Source organism: Seriola dumerili, unplaced genomic scaffold (assembly GCF_002260705.1).
Source record: "Seriola dumerili isolate Sdu_G_001 unplaced genomic scaffold, Sdu_1.0 BDQW01000043.1, whole genome shotgun sequence".
Classification (NCBI taxonomy): Eukaryota; Metazoa; Chordata; class Actinopteri; order Carangiformes; family Carangidae; genus Seriola; species Seriola dumerili.
Window position 1 is genome coordinate 409717 of NW_019174298.1, and position 21212 is coordinate 430928.

The window sequence follows — 21212 nt, forward strand, 5'->3', positions numbered from 1 at the left end:
ATGTGCTGCCAAGCTATCTTTGTTTCTCTCAAGGAGCCTTGAATTTGACTAAATTACCCAAATAATCATTTGTTCTAATTTGATATAGCTCCTGAAACTGAGACGTGCAATCTGGCGTTCTTTGACATGATGGAAGAGAAACAAAAAAAAACTCTTTTTTATATCTTACGTGAAAAGTGTGCAATATATAATGCTTGTATATGCATTTATTATATGCATTTATACTATTTGTATTTACAGTTCTTTTGGCATTTCTCCATTTAATTATAATTAGTTAAACACAGAAAAAACACTGACTTATAAATAAACTTCAGACATTTATTTAAATAAAGATTCAAAGATGAAAATAGCATATGACAATAACAAATACAGAATTCAATCAATAATTTAAGCCATAATTGGCAACTTGACACAAACATTTTGTTTTGCTTCAGTAACATTCCTTTGAGGGATTTCTTATAAACAGTTTTAAGAGGAAGGATATGTACAACAAAACAAGTCTGTCTGCCAAAACCGAACAAGAGAGAAACTGTGAAATGCAGGTTTATCTGAAGGCCTTGCAGAGTCTTAAAAAGCACTGACTTTAATATCCAAAAAAAGTCGTTACAAGGTATTAAAAGCCTTAAATATAATGAAAAAAAATCTGAACTCTTGTCTCTTGGCTGCTGTAGGCAGTAATGTTTGTTCTAAAATGTTACTGTATGTGACTGCATTCTCAAGAGACATTACACACCCAGAAACTAAAAATGGGATTGTTATGACAGTGGATTGGGCTGCGTGAGGCTGTTAAATCATTTTTTTGTGGAGTTTCAGTCAGCACCATCAGCCCTCTACCAAACACTGTCTCTGCTATAGCTACAGTAGCTAGGAAGATCATCAGCTCAAACAACAAGAAGAGATTTCAACAACAACTTACACAAATTAATCATTTTCATTAATAAATCCATCAAATTATTTTCTGTTGCTTAACAGGTCACAGACCACATTGATTTTATTAATTCTATCACAAGGAATTATTGTTATATAGACCTGCTGCTGGGATGTTCTGAAAAATGTGATATAATAATAAATAATTCTAGTCCATATCTTCCATTTTGCTTTCCATCACACCTTCATACTTTGGACAGTATGAAACAGGCATTAAATTTTATTTTATGTGGTATTAAAAAGTCTGAAACCCTGCAGAAACCCTTAAATGTAAAATGCATGTTGTGTTATTCTTATTTGGGATAGCACAATACTCTAGACAGGACAAGTGAAATGACTGCAGCAGAGCCGCAGAAACACGTTTTAGATGGTATGCTGTTTCCAACAACCCACTCCTAGTTGCCACCAGCGCAGGGTCTTTAAAACCATGTAGAGATCTTTAACAGGTCACTGCTCCCTGAAATGTCCAGCCATCATCATCGCTGTGGCTTCTGTCTGATGCTACAAATAAAAGGTGAGGCGCCCTCTCAGAGAACCATCCCTCCTTCTCTCTGGGAGACAGGAGTCCTGCTCACACTGTTGCTAGGCAACATGTTAAATTCCAGTGTTCTGTACATCCAGAGAAGTCCGGGCTTCTCGGTGCAGAACTACAAATCATCAAGTCCTCCATTAGCTGAGCTGTCAACAGCTGCTAATGCCAGAGGACTCAAGTAAATACAAGAACAACATCAATAGCTACAAAAACACCGCAGACAGCCACAAGCCAGAAGAAACATCCAGAAAAAGCTAAGTGAAAAATGTCAAGAACACTTTGCAGGGAAGTTGAAAAATAAAGTCAAAATATTTTTAAAGCAAAGGAGAAGGAAAAAAAAGGATAGAAGGTGGAGCGAAAAAACAATTTCTCCAGACAGGACCAGCCTGTGATTCAATTTAACCCCACACCCCATCATCTCAGGGACATGTAGTGATATTACAGATATGATTTATACCCTTTTATTTTAATTGTCCATTATGAGTCTGACAATTAAGACAACGAGTGCAATCCTAAATCAGTGGAGTCCTCTTTTAACCCAGCACCTGGAGCTGGCTGAGGCATGGTGAGAAAGCCCATGTGAGACATTGCCATTGAGGAATATTCAAATAACCATGAGGCAGACGATTCAAAAACAACTTTTTTGATATATTAAAATGAATCCATCCAATTTGGCTTGTATAAAAAGAAATCTTAGTTTTATCTAAGAGAGAATGGTTTCATTTTTCTGCTGGAAGATGTATTCAAAAGTGGACCATTAAGCAGCTGAAGTAGCAGGGAACAGTGAGATGATGCATCATGTAACATCACAAAAATCAAGGCTTATGGTTAATAACACTGAACAATTAAGACTGCTGTGGTGATGGGTAATGAAAGGGGATCTGACAAAAACATGTTCAGACAGTCTTTACATGGCCCAGATTTTGTGTTTGTTTTTGTCACAGCGTGTCCACCCGAAACTGTTCTGTGGCTCATGTGAGTGCTGAGTCACATTGCGCTCCTTCAGATGTGCTCTGAGCTCATCCTCCCACCGCCTTTACAAATTAATACTCTGCTTGCTTGCCAAGTCCCACCCTTCTCTCCCCGTTTTCTCCACTGTCAGCTTTAATTCCCCAACGAAATAATGTGAGGGGTCGGGGGGTGGGGGGGTGGGTGGGTAATTTCCTCAAGGACCACTGTTTTAAATTCCCTAAGCTGTACACACTGCCTCCTGCACTGTCAAGTTTTACATTTCATCCCGTCACTCAGCCCATATCGTGACCTTAAAGGGACATTCAAATCAAGAGATGGATGGGTAAGGGCACTGCTATAGAATTTCAAATGGGTCTCATCAGAGTAATGCAGTCATATGCAGTGTTTTCAACCACTTTCCACTTAGAAAAGAGGAGGCACTGACCTTATTTAAGCTGACTCTATTACAGCAGCCTTTATGTGAGAGCAAAACAGGTCTGCACCTTAAAGTGGCTGTTATGCTCTCTTTGTACAGGACAGTTTAATTGATCTGAAATATTTTCAACATCAAACATTTTTCACTCTGTCTCTGCGCTGAGTGCTGGTGACAGGTCATGATCAAAAGTTCAGTGTCAGAGTTGAATATAGAGAGGGTAGTGATCTTTTTGAAGTGGCTGAGGGAGTTTGGGCTGCAAAGGAGAGCGAGAGAGAGAGAGAGAGAGAGAGAGAGAGAGAGAGAGAGAGAGGGACTTTCTACATATCCACATCGTTGCTCTCTCTCCCTTGCACACCGTGCACCCTTGCTGAACAGGCTACAGTATAGTTCACTTGTCCTTGCTTTCTTTTTTCCAGCATGATCCCAGTAGTATTCACATGATGGAGCAGCTCTTGGACTTGTCCTTGCTGAAGGTGGAGGAGAGGAGTTCTGTCTTGCTGGGCAGGTTGAGGAGCCTCTTGGAGAGGCGGCGGACGGGGCTGGGTTTATTGGCAGGCTGGAGTTTGTTCATGCAGGCCAGCGCTGCGGTACGGAAAACACTGTGGATGCTCTTCTCTGATGTGAAGGCTGAGCACTCCAAGTAAGCCTCTGCTCCAAGCTGCTTGGCCATGGACGAACCCTACAATGTCAGGGGGAAAATATATGTATGTAAAACTGAGCCAGAGTAGATATCCCAGTATCCAGTCTAGATAGATGGATAGATACTTTATTTATCCCTTTAGGGGAAATTCATGAATGTCTAGACAACAGACAAAACCTGCATACACACTCAAAGGAGGAAACAGTAGTCATGTCCTGGAACAAACCTGCTCATGGGAGATGGGACTTTGTTTCTGATTGGACAGCTCAATGCGCGTGCACACGTCCGTGCGCAGGTCTGTCTTACAGCCTATTAACAGGATCCGTGTGCTGGGGCAGAAATCCTGGATCTCTGCTTTCCACTGCAAAGAAAATTAAACAGAGGTGTCACCGGACTCTTACTTGAAATTGTAACATATAGAAAGTGAAAATGGGGCAGCACACATTATTGATAAAGGAGGCGACCGGCTTGAGTAAGTATACACATTAAGCTGGTTAAATTTGTAAACACTTTTTCTTGTCCTCTGTCCAGATGAAAACATAATTTTTCTCCACCCAAAGTGGAGATTTTCCAAAATGGCCTCCAGAGTGTGTAAATCTGAAAACACCACCTTATTTCAGTGTGTATCCTGTAAACACGGTTTTTACTAAACAATGACATAAGCCAGCCCAGTGAGGGTCGAAGCTGAGTGGCAGCAAAGAAGACAACTTTGAGTTGCCCCTAACTTTCACCTTGATTGTTCATTTTAGCAGAGCTGCTGTCATTAACCTGGACTTGTGTTGATTGTGTCAGACAGCATCACAATAATAAAAGAAGAATTTCATCACTGCAACACAGCAGCCTCAGAATGACTGCTGGTTAACAAACATACATGTTGTATGTTGACATGTTTTCATCGGTTGGGATTTAATCTCTATTTCACACTCATTCAGCTCTCTACCAACAGAAACAGAAAAAAATGTAAATGAGAAGAGCCATACTGTGAATTTAGCTGCATCAAAACACAGGACAGGTGGGTACAGAGAGCAGGAGGAGACTGAACGGAGGTGCACCAGGCTTTTTCTGTAATCATATTTTAAATGTTGATAAAGTCCTTAAACAGTATTAATTGACTGATTTTGTCAGACGTCTCCACTATGAAATAATGATTTTATCAGCCAGCTGCCTGCCCCACTTCTTACCAGATGTTGGCTGTGTTGGCGTTTGCCAAAGTGGGTGAGAAGGATGAGATTTAACTACATTCATGTTGTTTCACTGTGGACAGCTCTCCACAAGAACAACCCGGAAACACTAATGTGGACTCAAATTGTTTTCACACAAAACGAGTGTTTTAAGATTCATATGACTTAATATTAGCAGTAACACTGTGGTGTCGTCATCCTGTCATGTTCAACATTGCAGCTGTCCGTACCTTCTTCAGTGCACTGTCCACTGTGTCTGGTCGGCTGATGTCAAAGCACAAGAGCACTGCATCTGAGTCGCTGTAGCAGAGCGGCCTGACGTTGTCGTAGTAGGGAGAACCTGAAAGGACAGAACAGACACAGAGTATGAACATGTTGTTGAAGAAGCTCAACTTGAAATAACATCTTTGAAAATGAAAACCTTTTTTATTTTCCGGCTGTCAGAAAGCAGAAATAGAAACAAAGTGTCTCTTTCTACCTTCTCAGTCCAGATGACACTATTATAATGTTCTTTCACAATCGTCCTCCTCACATTCACACAGTACAAACACAGATTAATAAACCTCTGCCAAACTGATAAGAGAGCAAATAATTTAACCAAGCTTGTCACCCTCCCACTGAGAGGATTTTTTCCAGGAAAGTAAACTAACTCAGTGAGTCACAGGCAGTTCACATCTTTCCATTATTAGTCAATATCAAACTTTATTTACCAAACTTTTGAACGAGTAAAAAAACTACCTGGTGTCCTGAGAAAGGGAAATTATGACTATGTCTGAGCAAAATTAAGCAATTTTAAACTATGTCTGTTAAATTAAGTCTCTCTATCAATACGTGTTCTGTATACATATAATGCAAAAAATACTCATTTGCTTTCCGGCAACAGTTACATGAGAAGATTGACAGCCAGCAACAAAGCACAAAGACTGGAAACGGGGAAACAGCTAGCCTGACTCTGTCCTATGGTAACAAAATCTGTAACGACAATCTGGTGTTTTTTGGGTGTCTTTTTGTTAAGCTCAGCTAACTTCCTTTAAAGGTTAGTTCACAAAATAAAACCTTGTTAATAAGTTATATTAACAAAATAAAAGTTGTTAATATGTTATATTAACAAAAATGAAACGGAGAAAATGATTGTGTTTTAAAAGTCAAATGCTTGAATTGATTGCAATCACACCTCCTGGTGGCCAATCACTCCCAAACCTTATACCATATTCTAAAACCCACAGCTGCATATGTCCTCAACATTTTGCACTCATATAACAGTTCTAACCATTTCAAATGAATGCTAATTGGCTTATGACAGCCATGATTTCTGGTCAAATTGTGTTGCGAATATCACAGCACTGTACAAGGATGAATTGTGCAAAGTTTGAAGTAAACCAGTTATAGTCAATTAAAATGACATTTTCTTTCTGTATGCCATCAAATTTTATACAATCACCCATATTTAGTTGCAATTGCACAGATGGATTCTGTGCAGGAGTCACACTAATTAGACTAGAGCAAAGCACACTCGTTAATGTTGCTGTGGGCATCATTTTCAGCCACCACTTACACTACACAGGAACTATTAAACTATGATAACATGTAGACGATCATCACTATTCATCACCGCACTCAGAGAGGCTTCCCTGATAGTTACACATAAAAATGTCACCTGAGTTATGACGATGTGAATTATGGTGTGAAGGAAACTTATTCTGCTTCCATTGCCATAAACAGCACATCTTTACAATATGTAGAAGTTTTTTTTTAACTCTCAGGAAGGCTCCTGTGCTAAAAACAGACTGACAGGATGTCTGCTCTCTATTGTCCTCGCTCTGCCACCTAATCACTCCCCACACACCAACACTAAGATTTAATTTCCTACTCCTGTCCTTGGGGCCAAATGTGCATCAGAAGCTTTTCCTTGCAAAAATAAGAGGATATAATTACACTGGGAATAGATACTTCGAATATGCTTCAAATTAACTAACAATCATGTTGTCTTGATTAATCTCCTGAGACATTTAGGAATACTTTTCCTTTACTGTAATATTACCATTAAAAAGCACAGTTGTTCAAAAGGCTCTTCTGGTTTACTCAGTCTTCCTGAATCTTCGTCTTCATGCTGCAAAGTAGGACAACTTATACAACTACAGTCTATCAATAACATTTTTTTTAGAGGGAATCAAAGCGCCCATCACATAACTATCCAGGGTGATGTAAGGATGGAGAAAGCGTAAGCATAGCGATTTTAAAGAGGACACAACTTCGAGCACCTACCAACTCCCACACTTTAGCGCCCCCCTGCCTGGACACACAAACACACAAAGCAAACACACACACACACACACACATTCACATGCAACCAGCCTTTTAAATTAAGCAAACATTAGCTGATGTACTGAAGCTGTCTTCTCTTCTGTCAAAGAAAGAAAGCAAATGGAAGGAGTTGGACTCTTCCTCATACATCTAAAGAAAGATCAAACAGTCCATGTCAGTCCATCATGAAACATGCAACATAAACTGAAATCTATGCTTCTTAGGCTTCAACTAACAGTTATTTCCTTTATCAGTTAATCTGCTGATAATCTAATATTCATTTATTTATTGTTTGGTATATAAAATGTCAGATAATGAAAATTCCAGAGAGACTTTTGAATTGCTTGTATTGTTCAACCATAATGAACTTAATATCTACGGCAAAAAGAAGCAGAAAATCGTCACATTTGAGAAGCTTAAACAAGGTCAGTTTTCACTTTTTTTCCTTTTATTTAACAGATTTATTGATCATGAAATTGTTGATGAATTTTCTTTCAAATGACTCATCATTTCAGCTTTGGAATTGAGGAACTGAGGTTAGACTTAACCTTTTCTCTTCTGTTCTCCAATGCTAAAAGATAATATAAGATCATATAAGAGCCAATTAATTGATTAGTCGCTTGAAAGAAAACGAGTCAGCAACTATTTTGATAACTAACTAATCGTGTCAGTCATTTTCCAAGTAAAAATGCCAAATGTTCTGTGTTTCTAGCTTTTCAAACATGAGGATTTTCTTCTTCTATTTGTCATGAATGAAATATCTTTTGGTTTTGTGTTTGGGTTACAACAAGCAATTCAAGTATGTCAATTTAGGCTGAGAGGAGAGAATAGATTAGCAGATAAATCAATTATGAAGATACTCATTAGTTGCAGTCCTAGACCATTTTTTAACAGAGTAGGACGCCGGGAGCAATGTTATAAATAAAGGAAATAAATAGAGGATGAAAGAGAAAAATAAAGAGTGATAGGATCTCTCTATGTGTGTATGTGTGTGTGTGTGTGTGTGTGTGTGTGTGTGTGTGTGTGTGTGTGTGTGTGTGTGTGTGTGTGTGTGTGTATTGCAAATGTAAATAGGTCTTATGCAATTTTTCCTCTGGAAAGGGTGACTGTCCAGAAAGTTTTTACTCCGTGGGAGATAAACAGACAAACCTACATTAGTTCAGCGCTGGCTTCAGTTACATAAGACCTTTTTTTTTAGGCAGCACACACCATAAGGCAGTGAGGAGGTCATGCATATCTTTTCTCTCAGTATCCCTCACTTGCGCCTTCTGTTCACAGTGACTGTACGGCGTACACACACAGTTACACACATAGTAAGACAGGACACACACACACACACAAACACACATGCCTGCCCACACTCGTACAGACTTCCACCCCCTGCATGGACGAGGCATCCCCCTCTCCCCTGTGAAACAACCCCTCTGCAGGCCAACTGGCACTGCTCAACTTCCGCTGAGCACAATGCTTCAGCTAGTGCTGTTATGAAAGAAATCTATACTGCTGAGGATGGTTTTCCTATTGATCCAATTTACATAATTTCTCTTTATGTTTAAGGTCATTATGGCAGTAGGCCCCTGCTGTTAACCTATCCATGCAGCTCAAAACACATTTTCAAGACAGCAACGTAAAACGGTCACAAATATCTTAGACATTTTGGATCCAAAATCCAAATGAAGGAGAGACACTCATGTATTTCTTAACTCTAAGTAACTAAAGATTCTTGTCTTTATTGATTAATCTGCATGTTGTTCTCTTGATTAATCATTTTGTCTATAAAATGTTTGAAAATTGTGAACAATATCTATCTTTAGTTTCCCAGATGTCAAGATGAAGTCTTCGGATGTTTTGTTTTGTTCAACCAACAGTCCAACTCAGAGATATTCAGTTTACAATCAAATAAAATTGAGAAAAGCATCAAATCGTCACATTTAAAGAAGCTGGAACCGGCAAATTCCTGGCATTTTTGCTGCTTGAAAGATTAATCAAATGATTAATCATCTAAATATTTCAGCACTAGTTTGTATTTATGATAAAGCTAAACTTTTGTTTATATCTTTGTTACAACTGTTGTTTTTTTAAAAATACAACTGTATGACTTTTTTTTTTGTTTGTTTTTGATAACTTCTCTTCCTCATCGAGGTCAAAGGTCAGGAGCATCAGGTCAACATCATCCCTGCAGCTGTTTTACTGATTGTAAAAATTGTTTACCCATTCAATAGGTTAGCTCCCTGATCTGTTTGTACCAAATTAACAAATATCAAAATTAACAATAATTTTGAATACATTAGTGCACTGGCCAAACGTTAACCAGCAACAATCACTCCTCATTTTTCAAGACCAGCGTCTCAAATGTGAGGATATGCTGCTTTTCTCCACATCACAAACTGAATATCTTTGGGTCTTGGACAGTTGGTTTGAACGAGGAATCAGAAGACAATACCTGAGGCTTTAGCAAATTATAATAGGTATTTTTCACAATTTTATGACATTTTATAGACATAATTATTAATCAGTAGTTTGAGAAGTTAGTTGTCAGATCAATTGATGATGAATGAATCATTAATTACAGCTCTAGTTGAACTAACAGTAATACAAATGGTTCAAATCACCAGTAATACTGTAATATTTCATTCTCAGATCAGACTGGAGTGCCACACAAGTTTCAGATGAAAAAAAGTCGTAACTAAGACGTTGCTGTTAATATATACCTTAAGGCCCCAATATAATAAAGGGGCGACTCTAAACCTAGTGTTAGGTTTTGAATTACCACTTCGCATTTATTAAATCTATTCCCTTAGCGATCTTCCAAGTAATAGCTTGGTTATCTCTATCAAGCCGGGGTCCCCATTTGTCTTTGGTTTTGAAGGGTTTGAAGGATTCACATGTAAAACTGTCAATTTTGGGCCTCAGTTGTCCTGTGAGTAATCCACGCAGGGTTTGTTGCTCCTGTCATTCATTGCCAGCACCACTTTTCTCTCACCAGATTTCACACTAGTGAAAAGCTGCTTAACTGCATCAAAACAGGACTGACAAACAGTGACGCCTGGGTAAACAGCAACAACACTTTGAGTAAAACAATGGACGGAGGGGGGGCTTCATTTACAGTTGTTACCACCCGACTCCAGGCTGGCTGTGTTACCGGGAGGGTAAACAAGTTACACAAATCAACTTGAATACAGCACTGAAACTGACTTCTTAACTCAGTGCTCAAACACAAGACAATGACCATGGCAGATTGAGTGGCTTTTAAACAGTCTGTGAGTCAAACATTTAGTTTTATTCAACTGTGGGCAGGTTAAACAAAAAGAGAGCATCATCCTCACCTGATGTGTCCCAGAGGCTGAGCTCGACTCGCTGGTCTTCAAGCTCCAGACAGGCTGTGTAGTTCTCAAACACAGTAGGGACATAAGTCTAGAAATGGAAAATTAAAGAAAGACTTAGGACTTAAGGAGCGTGGAATCCACATGGAAAATGACTTAACTTACTCATTATTTACTATGAAAAACAAATGATCATCAGGAGTCACCAGAGATGGATTTACTGAGTCGGACCAACAGCAAAATGTGTAAGATATAATTATTTAAAAAAAAAAATAAAGGTCAAGCAGATATTTACATTTGTGAACGATATTATTTTTAAGTGACTGACAGAATAAATCAATAATCAGAATTTATCAATTCATATTAACATCTTAACCTACATATACAGTAGCACATACTTTATTCTCAGTCTAGGTATTCTGTGTAAACCTGTATAGGTTACAAACCCTAGTGTGAAAATATTGCCTACAGTCAAATAATCTTCAGTCAAAATACTGTATATAAGACCAATAGGATATCAACAAATTTAAATTAAGTAACACTAACCTAAAACAGTATTGGAAACCAAGAGGTACAATATACTGAATGGTGTAGGAAAACGTTTTAAAAACTCTGAAAGTCCTTGTTGGAGTATTAAAGAACGAAATAGTTGATGCAACAAAAACTACAGACATGAACTGTGTAGAGAAACCTCATACCTCTGGATAGCAGTCCTTTGCCAACACTTGTAACATCGCTGTTTTCCCGCATTGGACGTCTCCGACCAGCACGAGTTTACACCTCGCTACAAAAGGCTGAGTGAGTCTTCTTTCCTTCATGGCGGGAATAAATAAAACAGGCAGACTATCAGAAATGAACAGGAGTAGAAGTAATGAAATAAGTCCCTCTGGTAACCAGCTGCGTCCTCCCTCCTGCTCGGTCAGTCAGTCAGTCAGTCAGTGAGTGAGTGAAGAGGCGCAGCAGCAGTCAATGAGGCGGCCACTGCGGAACTTTATATATAGTCGCGCCAACCAATGAGCGAGCCGGAAGAGGAGACGGGCAGAGCTGCAGGGCTGTAGCCACGTTTTCAGAAATATTAAATCAGGAGTCCCCTCCAGAAAACAAGAAAAACTTTGTATCATTATTATTAGTAGTATTATTTGTATTTGTATCGTTCATATTTAATTTATTCAGTTTTTCAGTCTAAATTAGCCAAAAATTAAAGAACAGATAATGGAAGCAGATCAGGATTAGAGTGAAGTTGCGGGGGGATTTTTGTCCTCTCATCCTCTTCATGGAAAACTTGATGTGTCTTCTTTTTAAAGACCTAAATCTGAAACAGAAACAGATACAAAATATGTCAACAACCTCACAGGAAAATGTGATTAATGTAGCCTATGTGTTATTAGCGTTGCTATTCCTCTTCCGCCAGCAGTTTGTGTGTGTAGTTTGTGTTTGTGCAACACACAGTGAAACCAGACGTAATCAGAGAGTACCTCATTTGTTATCTGACTTGAGTCAATAGCACAACTGGTTGTGTGTGCTGGTAGTATCGTCTGTTTTTGGAGTTTTATTGGAATAGCTCAGTTCAGAGGTCATTTTGTTCAGATGATGAACAGGCTGAAAATGACAGTGTCTATGAAAATGTTGTAAAGCAGGACACAGAAATCCAGATGATCAGAATTTGCTTTGTAAGTGTAGTCTTACTGTTTTTCTCATGTGTATTTTAGTGTGTTTATCCTTCCAACCAACTGTGGGATACAGTCATGTGAGAATGCATGCAATTATTTTTACATGAAACATATGAGTGAATTTACATGTTTACACAACACGTAGCGTGCAGCATGCATGGCCTGCCAACCCCAGATACATGACAGATGGCTTCATCAATCTGAGGTATAACAGAGAATTTGAGAGTGTGTCAGCCATTTGGAGAGGAAGTGGAGCATGGCGTGTTGTGCCGAACATAAATGGAAACAACTGCTCAACTGTCACAGAGGACTCTTTGATGCCATTAATGTATAGCGTGAAACTCTGGATGGGGAAATGAATTGCACCTGCTGCCTGGTGCAGATAGAGGTAAACTGTGTCTTTCTGTCTTGCTTCATTGAAATTTCTCTGTGCTATATTTCCTCCTCTCCACACACTTACACAATACACTAATAGGATGCAAACACTTCCACTCACCTACTTCCACTTAATGCTTCACTCCCTCATGTTCAATTTCTTCCTCTTAGAGGACTTACTGTATCTTTATGTTGGACTTTCCACACACTGAGTCACAGTAGGTTTATAACTCAGTCTGTCACAACTTATCCCTCTCTTCCTTTACCCCACTATGAACAAATCCTTGTCTTTCTGTTTGTTATCATGAAGATACATTTAGCATGATAGGAGAATTAGAGGGACTGGGCTCTTTGACACAACAGAGTGGTATCAATCTTTTAATCTAGTTCTCAGAGAGAAAGTAATTAAGCATATTTGTCACAATGTCAAAATACTGCCCTAAAGATAATTTTACACTGAATGGACATTCCTGATGATAGGACTACCAGAGGCTAGAAAGGTTTCCATGTTTTGGGCATTTTAAATCAACATCCGCACCATCAAACACAGTCATATAGTATTTGGTCACATGTTCAGCATGGCTGCAGAATGTGTCCAAGAGGTTTTCTACTGAAGGCCTATGTGTCGCCAGTGTTTTCCTGATGAGAGGAGACAGGACTCTGAGATGGTGGCACACTTGGGTAATGCAGTGACGTTTATATAATCCCCAAACTATGACTCCTGCTGTATAGCTAACATGGTGACCTATTGATGATGTGCTCCATGGCCACCTGATGACTATCTGACCCAGATTTATCATACACAGGGCTGAAAGTGGCATTTTCACCCCACGCTTCACTTTACCTAACTTGCCCCACTGACATTTAGTGTTGTGAGTGTGTGTGTGTGTGCGTGCGTGTGTGCGTGCACGTGCATGCGTGTGTGTGGATGTTTGCAAGCAGTAAGTAGTAAGTATCTGCTATATTGTTATGTGATATCTGCATCCATGTCTAAATGCATGAGCCACAGGAAAGTTCAAGTGTAACAGTTCAGGAATGGCCAGCAATGCTTTCGTTTAGGAGCTACTGTATGTAATGTGCATTAATATGCACCAGAATAATTAACATACATTGGGAATGTTGGCAGTGAGAGATAGAGAGTGGGCATTAATCCCAAATCCATTTCAAATCATTTCTAAGAAAGGACCCAAAAAAGAAAAACCCATCACATCCCCTATGCCTTGAAGCAAACTCATTTGCATAATTCAAGTATGATGTGGTTGAGAGCTCTTGCATTATGTAAATGAGGATATGATTAAAGAATATTAACATAAACACAAGTGTAATCATGAAGTGGAAATGTATTGGTAATACCTGTCTGTTAACTGCTGTTGAACATGGCACAGTTCAGCATCAGTGAACAGCCTGCAAAGGAGAAACTTGTTCATTACTAGTAATTTAGTGTGCAGGTATTTCATATACAGTAGCATAGTATGCTAACAGCTGGGTAATTGCAGTGCTGAAGGGCAGTCATCAGCATCTACCCATCTGACAATTGTGAAAAAATAAATGCATTAAATGGAGTGCATAAGAGGGGAAGTGTCTGATAGCAACATCAAAAAAGGTTTGTATGCAAAATGTCCTAACATTTACATCAAATTCAAATTTCCATTGAACTGTGGAATATAGGCAGAGTGACGGAAGGGAGATACATTATAGAGAAAGGCTCTAGTGACAACAATGGATAAGACAAAGCTAATTAATGCTATTTAATGTCCTGTTCAACACTGCAAAGGGTGAGTGTTATTTTATATCAGAAGTACAATAACTGATAAGAGCTCTTAACGCTGCACAGCTCTCAACCTTCAGTGTGAACAGCGCCACTTCAGCGAGATGGAGTTTCAGACTGGCCGCCTAAAAATACACCAGTAAAGCCACATTATGTTGCCACTGGTGAGGTTGGGGGGCAAGAAGGGGCACCACCGCTGCTCCTTTTTGTCTTGAAATCAAACAGAAAGAAAGGGGAATGGCATAAATTAGACCAATTTAGCAAAATAGAAACAAAAAAGGCACTCAAGTCTCCCTGTGTGGCCTCTCTGGCTCCTGCATCTCTACCCCTGTTCCACTGAAAACCAAGGAGGTGCCTTTTTTGTACTATTGCTCTCAGAATTTTACTTCGATGCTGAACGTTTTGTGGTCTTCCTGTTGCCTTCATAAACCAACTATGAACAAGTGTTTCATAACCAATTATCTTAAATTTCCTGAAATGGAGGTCAGTGTGGCAACACTGTAAATATTGTCATGAAATAACACTGCCCTCTAAAGGTGTAGAAAAGACAGTGCAGTGCAAAAGGAGCCATGAAATCAGAACACAATGAACAGGGAGGGTCCAGTAATGTTTTGTTGGAGGAGTAAGTACAGAATACTCTGACTCAACACATATCTTTAGTAAAGACCTTGGTGTTGCCAATACTTAAAATACTATAAGATGTCAGGAACTCTGCGTTTACAACACAAAGCTAGAGTCTTGATAGTATCCCGTAAATTTATAGCATATCATTTTTAAATTGTAAATGGAATTAATTTTTTTAACACAACAATGTACTCACTGCATTTTACTTTTATTATGAAGCTTTTATAAAACAAAACCCCTTAGATGTATTTTATATATATTTTTATTAGTCATTATTCATTTCCTTGTCTCCATATTCAGGCTATATTTTATGTTACAATGTTTCCATACATTTGTTTTCTTCAAGTGTAAGTTGACAAATGTCTCCTGTTCTTTTCTAATATGGAATAGGTTATATACCATTATTTTATTGTAAATTAAACTTTAAAAGAGTTTGAGAAATAAAAAACCTATGCGTTCACTTTTATAATGTGGACTGGTGGGGCCCAGTTAATAAATGAAGCGCTATTAAATGTGCATTTTGTAAGAAAGACACTGAAACCCAAGAACACCTGTTGTATCTGCCATCCAAATCATCTGGAGAAGTTTATAAAGCCAAAATCAAGACTGTTTTTCTGGATTTTGATTTGATGTCAAATATGATCATGTATTGATGCAATTTAGGTTAGGCAAAAATGTTTACACTAAAGTGTACAAATATTACACACACAAACCTTTTTGCTTATTTGTTTTGATACTTATTCATTAATTTTCCTTGTATCAATTTGTTGTATTTATTTCACTGGTTGATTAAATAAAGTAAAGAGTCAAATGACTACATGTTCCATGATCCTCTCCTCGCCCGGCGACACTTCCGCCGCTTCATTCGTTGTAGGACGAATGTTACAAGGTTCGGTAAAGCTTCGAGTAAAGACATATAATAATTCTGACGTCTACAGCCGATCAATTATTCTAGTTCAGCTCACTTTTCATAGTTTTGCTTTATAATTCCTTTCTCGTCGATCTAACAGGGAAAGGATTTTTTTTATCTCCTCCTTGAAAAGGAAGTTACTCGTTTCTGTGACGACATTGTCTGAACCTTGTCTCATTGGTTCTGTCCGCTGCTCAAGCGTTTTCCCGCGCTGTAAAACGTCGCACTGAAGCTGTTGTTGCTGCTAACTATAGCATTATTTTACACCGGTACCGGAGCCGTTACTTAACTGCCAGGTGATGCCATCCTCAGATTATGACCCGGCTAGTCTGCCAGATTTACTGCCGCTGTACTACCGGCGGCTGTTCCCCTTCTCCCAGTACTACCGCTGGCTGAACTATGGAGGAGGTGAGTGTCATTGATAAGACAGGGCAGGAAAGAGCAAATATTAATGTTACCAAGCTAAACGACTGGAGCTCTTCAACAATGTTGTGTGGAGTGTGACTTAACTACATGCTTCCTCTCAACAGTGTCAACTGTGGTTGTTTTATTGTTCCTGTTGACAACATGTTGCACTCACTTACCCGTTTATTAGGTACACCTAGCTAACACTAATACGTCAGTCAACACGTACTGCCTTCATGAGGGGTTTTATGTTCAGTTTCTGTTGTAACATTTTTAGAGAAGTGCTTTTGGAAGATGTAGTTTGTGGTGCTCTTGATGTTGTATTGCATTATGCTGCAGGTGTTTCTGTTATTTTGTCCACCCATTGCTGGATTGCCCAGGGGCCCTAGACCTCCAGGGGCCCCAGAAGCCCCTGGTTAATATGTTGTTTCTTCTTCAACCTCAGTGCAGAAGAACTACTTTCAAAATAGAGAGTTCTCCTTCACACTCAAAGATGACATCTACGTCCGCTACCAGTCGTTCACCACGCAGAACGAACTGGAGAAGGAAATGCAGAAGATGAACCCTTACAAGATTGACATTGGAGCAATATACAGCCACAGGGTAAGACTGCATGCTCCTATTATTTGCACTCTAACAGGACTCTGTGTCATTGCAGCTACTCTCCTGTTTGAGCAGGAATATCGAGGAAGTTTCACCTGTTTGTCACCCACAGCCGAATCAACACAACACAGTGAAGTCAGGAACCTTCCAGGCGCTGGAGAAGGAGCTGGTGTTTGATATCGATATGACAGATTATGATGATGTCAGAAGCTGTTGCAGGTAAATATGGTTTATTTTTGCGGATTGTAGAGTGTGTCAGTGTCTTACTGTACACTGTAGTGACTGTAAACAACCACTCTATTACACATCACTTTAACCTAGTAATTCACCATATCCGATAGTCACATCACTGAGAAAACACTCTCTAATTTTAGTGCTGCAGACATTTGCTCCAAGTGCTGGACCCTGATGACCATCGCTATTCATATCCTGGATCGAGCTCTTCGAGGTTTGTTTGTTATTGATTTTGTGTCAGCCATCTGCTCACGGCATCTTAGATTTTTGGCAGAAATTAGCATCAAACACTTGTTTTATGTGTCATTACAGAGGACTTTGGTTTCCAGCATCTGCTGTGGGTTTATTCTGGCAGAAGAGGAGTGCATTGCTGGGTGTGTGATGAAGCTGCCAGGAAGCTCTCTGTAGCCGCACGCTCTGCTATTGCAGAATACCTGAGCCTGGTGAAGGTAACAGTATTTTAGCTTTCATTAGATGATGAGGACATATTTATTTATTGTATTACTGGACATGAACCAAAGTAATTAATTTACATTATGTTATTTGAGTATTTATTAATTTTCTTTCCCTCCAACTAGATATGTTTTTGACAGAAATCACCAGTCACTGGATGTAGCTTAAAAATTTAAACTATTGTTGACTTCTATTGGGACTTATCAGTCTTTTAATTACTTTTATGTATGTTCATTTTTGAGATGTAATGTACTACATCATTGCTGATTTACAGGGTGGTGAAGAAACAGTGAAGAAAGTAGTGCTGACAGATCCAATTCATCCTTCTATTAGGTAAGAATCTGATTGTTTTCTTGTGAAGGTCAGTTAGAAGCTGTTACTGTATTTGTCGTGTTTTGATGTTTGTGTCCAATTTTACTGTTTGTTATTGAGGTCATTGCCTCTGTTGGATGTTGTGGCTTTAGCTGTTTAAGAGTCTCTACCTGTAATTTCAACAGAGAGTCTTTGTCAGTGGTGGAGCGCTACTTTTCCCAGTACGCACTGCATGAACAGGAGATACTGGGCCGCAAGGAATCTGTAGACAAAGTGCTGGCACTCGTCCCTGAAGATATCCTTTTCACAATTTCATATATATTTCAAGAACACATGCAGTAGAGCTGGTGGTTAATGAGAAAAAAACTGCATTTTAATTCTTGACCTTAACTCAGCTCTTACATGTTAGAAAAGACTTACAGCAGAGTTTCCAAAATGAGAAGAAACCTGAGACTCGTTGGAAACTGGTCAAAGATCAAGCCACTAGGAAGCAGGTTGGTAATTCTGCTAATGCCCCATAATTACAGGTGTTAAAACATTTGAATTCTTTTTACACATTACAACAAGAGGGCTTATGAACAAGACAGAAGCAGTGATACAGTCTTTCTTCCTCTAGGCCACTGCCAAAAAGGGCCAGCACTTTGAGAAAGAAATCATGCTGCAGTACTGTTATCCACGGCTCGATGTGAACGTCAGTAAAGGAGTGAACCATTTGCTGAAGAGCCCCTTCAGTGTCCACCCCAAAACAGGTGAGCATAGATCTGATGAAATTACACGCGGTGAATACATGCCTGTTAAAGTCTCCCTGTGACCTCTCTCTCTTAACTCTGGACAGGACGCATCTCTGTTCCCATGGACCTCAAAGAATTAGATACGTTTGATCCTTTTGCAGTTCCCACAATCAGGTAAGTTATGACTCAACGTCTTGCGCTCTGTTGTGTGAGGTGTTTGATACTCGTCAGAGTTGATGTTGTAACTTTTTTTTCTAGTATGATCTGTGAGGAGCTGGATCGGCCCAGAACAGAAGAGGAGTCAGAAGACACAAAGGAGAAGGAAAACGAGAAGGATGCAGCAGAGAAACGAAAGATCAGAGGTGAAATTCTGAAATCTGAATTTCAGGCTTACTGTATCCCAGACAAGAGCTTTACCTTTCTCTGCATTTGTCTCAAAGCTACAAGTAGGCTGACACAAGGCAATCACCATCTTATTTGGTGATAATGATAATATATGATAAACTATTAAATTAAAGAGCATCTTTAGGCTGTCAGGTGAATCAGTTCACAGCTGAGAACAGCACTGAAATCAACCAATCAATTCCAGTCAGGCTCTTTGCAGCCTGTGCATACAACTGATAATTACTGATATACACTCAGTTGTCAGTTTATTCGGAACATCTAGATAAAACTAATGTAGTCTAATACAACAGTCCTGCAGTAAATCCTCCTTCATTAAGGTTATAATGTTCAGTTTTTATTAAAATTGTTTTAGACAGTTGTTGATTATCATTTTTGGAAGATGTAGTGTTTTGAGCTATATTACATTATACAGAGGTGTCTCTGTTATTTAGCCTACTTTCACTGATATAAATGGGGTGGACAAAATAATAGAAACACCTGGAAGCCACAGTGAGAGTCCTTACACAGCAGCAGTTTTGTGTTGGCATATCGGTTCCAAATATCGGTTATCGGTCTGCTTGGTTACTGATAACCGGTATTGGTATCTGCCCTGAAAAAACCATATCGGTCGATCCCTAGCAGGCACTGAGTGGATGCAGAGGGGCTCATCTGCTTACTCTTCCTATAATAACACAGTATAGTAATTGCTGAGTTGCTAGTCCCGCTATAAGTGAACAAGACACATTTGTCAAGAAACCTATTCTTATAGCGTGGTGTACCTCTAAGTAGTGGTAGAGCAGGAACAGCCAATCAGAAAAAAAATTGTCTTTCATTTGTCACATTCTTAATTCTTTAAAAAAAATATTTACTCATGTCCATTCTCAATGGCCTGGCTTCAGTTGTTTTATAAGTTTTCTTTGTATGTCAACCTTAATTTTTCCAGTAGCAATTCACATTTGAAATTAACAGCAGTCTAATGTATTTGTTGGAAACAAAAGGAAAACCAAACCAGAGTAGGGAGAAAATTCTGGTGATCAGAGGACGTAAACCAGTGAAAACACATACTTTGGACAATTTAGACAAATATACACAATAAAAATTCATGATGGTTGTAAACAAAATCAATGCCAGCTTTATTCTTGTTACTGGAGCCCCTGATAAAGGCAAAAATAATAATAAGCAGAAAGTGGTGTAACATCCGATCAAATATGCATTTTCAACCACTGCAAATGGTAAACCTAAACTGCTCCGTTCTGATTGTACATTGCTTGATGTGTTTTTCATCATGAAAAATGCTATATTTTACATTTACTCCAAAACATGTCACGGACCCAAACAGGCAACTCAAAAGAAGTTAAAAGAAATTTATTAAAGAGCCTGTATTGTTAAGTCTACAAGTAAGAGTAGGTTACTTTTATCTTTCACTTCAGTCAAAAATTTCACTCTCAATAGTTTGATACTTTGGGTCCAGAGAAACTGAATATTTCAGCTCACAGATTACTTCTCTTCACAGATTACAAAAGAACCAGTCTGGCAAAGTATGTGAAATACTTCGATCAGTTTCTGGATGGGATGGCTCGCACATGGAAAGGCGAACTTCTCAGAAAGAGTGGTACGTTGTAGTTTTGTTAGATAAAGACCGACTTTTGAGATTACTTTCATCTAATCAAATTTCTTTTATCCTTGTTTCCTTCAGATCTCCAGAAAGAATTCTGAACTGGATCCACAATCAGAGAGTGATACACATCTTCTGAAGTGGCACTTTTAATAGCTCGCTATCACTAACTGCCATGTACTGGGGGGCTTCATGTTGTGGTGGAATTTTGCCATTTTCTTGACCAACAATAATTTCATCCAAATCTGTTTGATAATGCTCTTATGGGATTCAGTAATAATAAATTAAACATGAGTAAATCCTCTATTTAGTGTAGGATTTTCCTAATACAATGCCAATTTTATTATGGTTTGTCTACTTGTTACATTCTTCTGCTGTACAGTCATTTATGAAAATAAATTTGGTATTTCTACTCTTTGAAAATCTTGTATTCCAGTTACTTTGAATACAACAGAGGTTTTGCAGATTTTCCACTCAAGTGTATATATCTGAAGCAGGCAGTTTAATATTGTAGCAGAGGGTTACATATTTTAACTTGGGAATTTTTAAAATTTAGAATTTTGTAAGATTTTAGCTGATACTTAACACATGTACAATTTAGAGCAAAGGTGTCTTATGAGTTTTTAAAAATCAGCCTACAATTTTCATAGAAAAAAAAACATTTAGGATATGGACCCTCTTTTATAGCTCCTCTGTTTTTAGCATTTTATAATCTTTATCACAAATTACTTTATTAAGTTTGTGGGTGTTGTCAACGCACCTGTATTGTGGCAGTCATCACTGTAGCGTGTTTATCCTGAATGTATTATTTGAGGTTTTATCACATTATGAATG

The 21212-nt window shown here is 38.7% G+C and overlaps 2 protein-coding genes across 3 annotated transcripts; one reads left to right on the forward strand and one right to left on the reverse strand.

The window, feature by feature from the left end:
• Positions 1–305: 305 nt before the first annotated feature.
• Positions 306–11245, reverse strand: LOC111217327 (rho-related GTP-binding protein Rho6-like). Its single transcript, XM_022739143.1, has 5 exons — positions 10993–11245; positions 10298–10385; positions 4898–5007; positions 3713–3847; positions 306–3525 (listed from the first exon to the last, which is right to left on the reverse strand). Exons 1-5 carry the CDS (start codon positions 11110–11112, stop codon positions 3280–3282), a joined length of 699 nt encoding a protein of 232 aa, XP_022594864.1. The 5' UTR covers positions 11113–11245; the 3' UTR covers positions 306–3279.
• A 1043-nt stretch (positions 11246–12288) lies between these two features.
• On the forward strand, positions 12289–20795 carry prim1 (DNA primase subunit 1). 2 transcript variants are annotated; one of them, XM_022739142.1, is made up of 13 exons: positions 12289–12352; positions 16492–16649; positions 16762–16868; positions 17024–17097; positions 17196–17332; positions 17611–17669; positions 17834–17943; positions 18051–18142; positions 18265–18397; positions 18484–18553; positions 18638–18741; positions 20277–20375; positions 20460–20795. In XM_022739142.1, the coding sequence occupies exons 2-13, from the start codon at positions 16596–16598 to the stop codon at positions 20477–20479; spliced, it is 1059 nt and encodes a 352-aa protein (XP_022594863.1). In that variant the 5' UTR covers positions 12289–12352; positions 16492–16595; the 3' UTR covers positions 20480–20795. The 2 variants fall into 2 exon arrangements, with proteins under 2 accessions (XP_022594863.1, XP_022594862.1); XM_022739141.1 differs by lacking the exon at positions 12289–12352 and adding an exon at positions 15780–16049.
• The last annotated feature ends 417 nt before the right edge of the window (positions 20796–21212 follow it).

Excerpts from the sequence above, each read along its gene's own strand:
- prim1 (XM_022739141.1), top strand. The coding sequence starts at position 15,941 with ATGCCATCCTCAGATTATGACCCGGCTAGTCTGCCAGATTTACTGCCG. Across the intron at positions 16,050-16,491 it reads CTGGCTGAACTATGGAGGAG|TGCAGAAGAACTACTTTCAA; the intron begins GTGAGTGTCATT and ends CTTCAACCTCAG. Across the intron at positions 16,650-16,761 it reads GAGCAATATACAGCCACAGG|CCGAATCAACACAACACAGT; the intron begins GTAAGACTGCAT and ends TGTCACCCACAG.
- LOC111217327 (XM_022739143.1), bottom strand. The coding sequence starts at position 11,112 with ATGAAGGAAAGAAGACTCACTCAGCCTTTTGTAGCGAGGTGTAAACTC. Across the intron at positions 5,008-10,297 it reads CAGCCTCTGGGACACATCAG|GTTCTCCCTACTACGACAAC; the intron begins GTGAGGATGATG and ends CTGTCCTTTCAG. Across the intron at positions 3,848-4,897 it reads TGGACAGTGCACTGAAGAAG|TGGAAAGCAGAGATCCAGGA; the intron begins GTACGGACAGCT and ends TTTTCTTTGCAG.